General features: G+C 46.1%; 1 protein-coding gene across 3 annotated transcripts in view; it reads left to right on the top strand.

Moving 5' to 3' along the window:
- The window catches only part of LOC122265619 (uncharacterized), a 4,731-nt gene that overhangs the window by 1,492 nt on the left and 739 nt on the right, over positions 1–2,500 (top strand). For 2 of the 3 annotated variants that reach the window (XM_043035003.2, XM_043035005.2), the window contains 4 exons: positions 1–1,085; positions 1,266–1,462; positions 2,018–2,209; positions 2,412–2,500. The exon at positions 1–1,085 is cut by the window's left edge and continues 347 nt beyond it; the exon at positions 2,412–2,500 is cut by the window's right edge and continues 172 nt beyond it. In XM_043035003.2, coding sequence (XP_042890937.2) covers positions 1–1,085; positions 1,266–1,462; positions 2,018–2,209; positions 2,412–2,500 — 1,563 coding nt within the window. Of the gene's footprint in view, positions 1,086–1,265; positions 1,463–2,017; positions 2,286–2,411 lie in introns of all 3 variants that reach the window. The other variant, XR_006224325.2, reaches the window with a different exon arrangement.

Here is a 2,500-nt window from a genome sequence, read left to right as displayed (position 1 = left end):
TAAGGACTGGGTTGTGACAGGCGATGCTTCCTTTCAGTCCTCTTCATTACATGAAGTGTGTTCATCATACCCCCGCTACGTCCTCATCCAGCCAGCCGGTACATACAGCCACTCTCAGTCGCTCTGCCATGCTATGGCTGGGGCACTGGTGTCAACAGACGACTTGTTGGCAATGAACGTTACCTCGTTGCAATTCAACAACATTTGTTCGGACTCAGAGGAGCCTTTGACCTGGCTCGATGAAAAAAATGGGACGATACTGGAGATCACGCCCGGCGATGAGTGCCCCGCTTGGGATTCGAGCGGAGAAAAGTTGGTAGCATGTGTCCGACGTTTGGAATGTTCTATTTGCAAGCTATCACCTACAGTCATGTATACTCTGTACGGTCACACAGGGCGATTTTTCGATTACACATATTTCATAGACTCTAACTCATCCATTCCTGTGTTCCAAAGTAAAGGAAGCTCTCGAATCGAGCGTGAGGACACTGTGTGGGTGCTGAGTTCAAGCCTGCACCGTGTTGCGTGGAGGCTGGAGGACGCGGCGGTCCCGATCGGCCGGCGAATGTGGAGGGCAGAGGGCCAGGAGGTCGTGCTCACTCTGACCAAGTGCCTCACCACCCAGTTCACCTGCGACGATGGCCAGTGCATTTCCCAGACGTTACGCTGTGATGATATTTTGCATTGTCAAGACATGTCTGACGAGTTTAATTGCCATGTAGTAGAAAAACCATCTCGCTACGACGTCTCTACTCCCCCGCCTCTCCGGCCTGGGGAGAACGGCACAGTATCCCTAGCATATCATATTGATGTCTATCACCTGAGTGACATCACAGCCATCAATGCGACGGCTTCCATGGATGTGGGTATCACCCTGACCTGGTACGATCCGAGACTGAAATTTCGCAATCTAAAACCCGACATAAAAAACTATTTCCCGTGTGAGTTGGTGTGGACGCCGGCTGTACAGGCAGTGTCTGGCCACGGCGATGGAACCGTTTTGGACACCAATGATTACGAAAAGTTCTGCTATGCCTACAATAACGATGCTACAGAGAGGCGGCCCCTCGGTGATCCGTATATGGGTGAGTAACACCATTGCTGTCAGTATGGTGACCGAGACCGTGTTAGTAATAAAGTTTCGGGTTTCGTTGAACTTACGTTTTTGTAAAAATAACTCAAGTTCATAGACCACTGTAACTTAGTTGAATTTGATAAGATTACTCCAAACATTAAAGGTAACATTCTCTTAACACTATTCCCAGGCCATGAGGCAGACGGAGTGAATACTGCCGTAGAGGTGTACCTGGGCGTATTGGCCACAGTGCCCTGCCAGTTTCAGTTGCAGCTGTATCCCTTCGATACTCAGCTGTGCAATTTGTCCTTCGTTCTAACTAACTCCCCGTGGTCCAGAGTGTTCGACAAAGCTCTTCCTGGAAATCACGTCCCTTACCTCAATGCTGTGAGTACACCCCCCCGCTCTCTCTCTCTCTCTCTCTTCTTCTTCTTCTTCTTCTTCTTCTTCTTCTTCTCTTTACGTTTATCCATCAGTGGTATGGAGTATTAATTATTCATATGAAATAAGACTTTATTTTGATCATTGTGCATGAGTTTCTACACAGGTGTTTAACATTTACTGTTAAATAGTAAGCACTGATGTTAAGAAAATCTGCAAAATGTTCATGGGAAAATTACCTGTAAGCTGTTTCGATAATTTGATATTACAATAAGCACGAATATTGATAAGGATATGCGACTACCGCGATGGTTCAAACTGTCTTGAAATGTTGAACTCTCAGTCTATCTGTTTAGCCGTCTATAGCTTATAGGATTTTCAGCTGTCTACTTGTTAGGTTTATGATAGCTTTATATGAGTATAGCCATATTAACAGATCATTTAGATGTTAGACGTAGTATTCCTTCACAAGGAGCCCTATTAGAACAAGTATGTGGTTTTGCACTTCGTTGCATGTAATGAATTATAAATGTGCCTGTCACATTGCGCCTCCGACCACAGCGTCGTTCACTTCTGGAGTATGTGCTGGAGGACCAGACGACGGCGGTCGGTTGGCTCATGCAGGCAGCCGACAACAACACCTACTTCGTTCTCTCATACCACCTGCGACGACTTTACGGATACCACATCATGAACAGTTATTTTCCCACTCTTCTAATGTTCGTAATTTCCTACGCCACCTTCTACTTCCAGGTATGTGCTTCTGTCTAACACCCCTTCCTATATCGCTTACAGATGCATGTTCTCTGATCTTTGGCAATTTTGAGAGGTAGTCATGAGGTTTCGGTAAATGTTTTACTTTGCGATTTATTGCTGCAACATAAATATATAAAAGTATTCCATTCATTTCGCAATATTAGGTGTCATAAACGATGTCTGCCTCTTATGCCAACAGCTCGACGACTTCACAAACCGAATCATGATTTCCCTGACGGCGCAACTGGTCCTAGCGGCGCTCTTCAGCTCCACCACCCGCTCCTCCGT

Source organism: Penaeus japonicus, unplaced genomic scaffold (genome assembly GCF_977035675.1).
Source record: "Penaeus japonicus unplaced genomic scaffold, GWHDUDI00000001_assembly GWHDUDI00000006, whole genome shotgun sequence".
NCBI classification, from domain to species: domain Eukaryota; kingdom Metazoa; phylum Arthropoda; class Malacostraca; order Decapoda; family Penaeidae; genus Penaeus; species Penaeus japonicus.
Note: the sequence above shows the minus strand (reverse complement) of the source record. Positions and strands in the feature narration are given on the sequence as shown.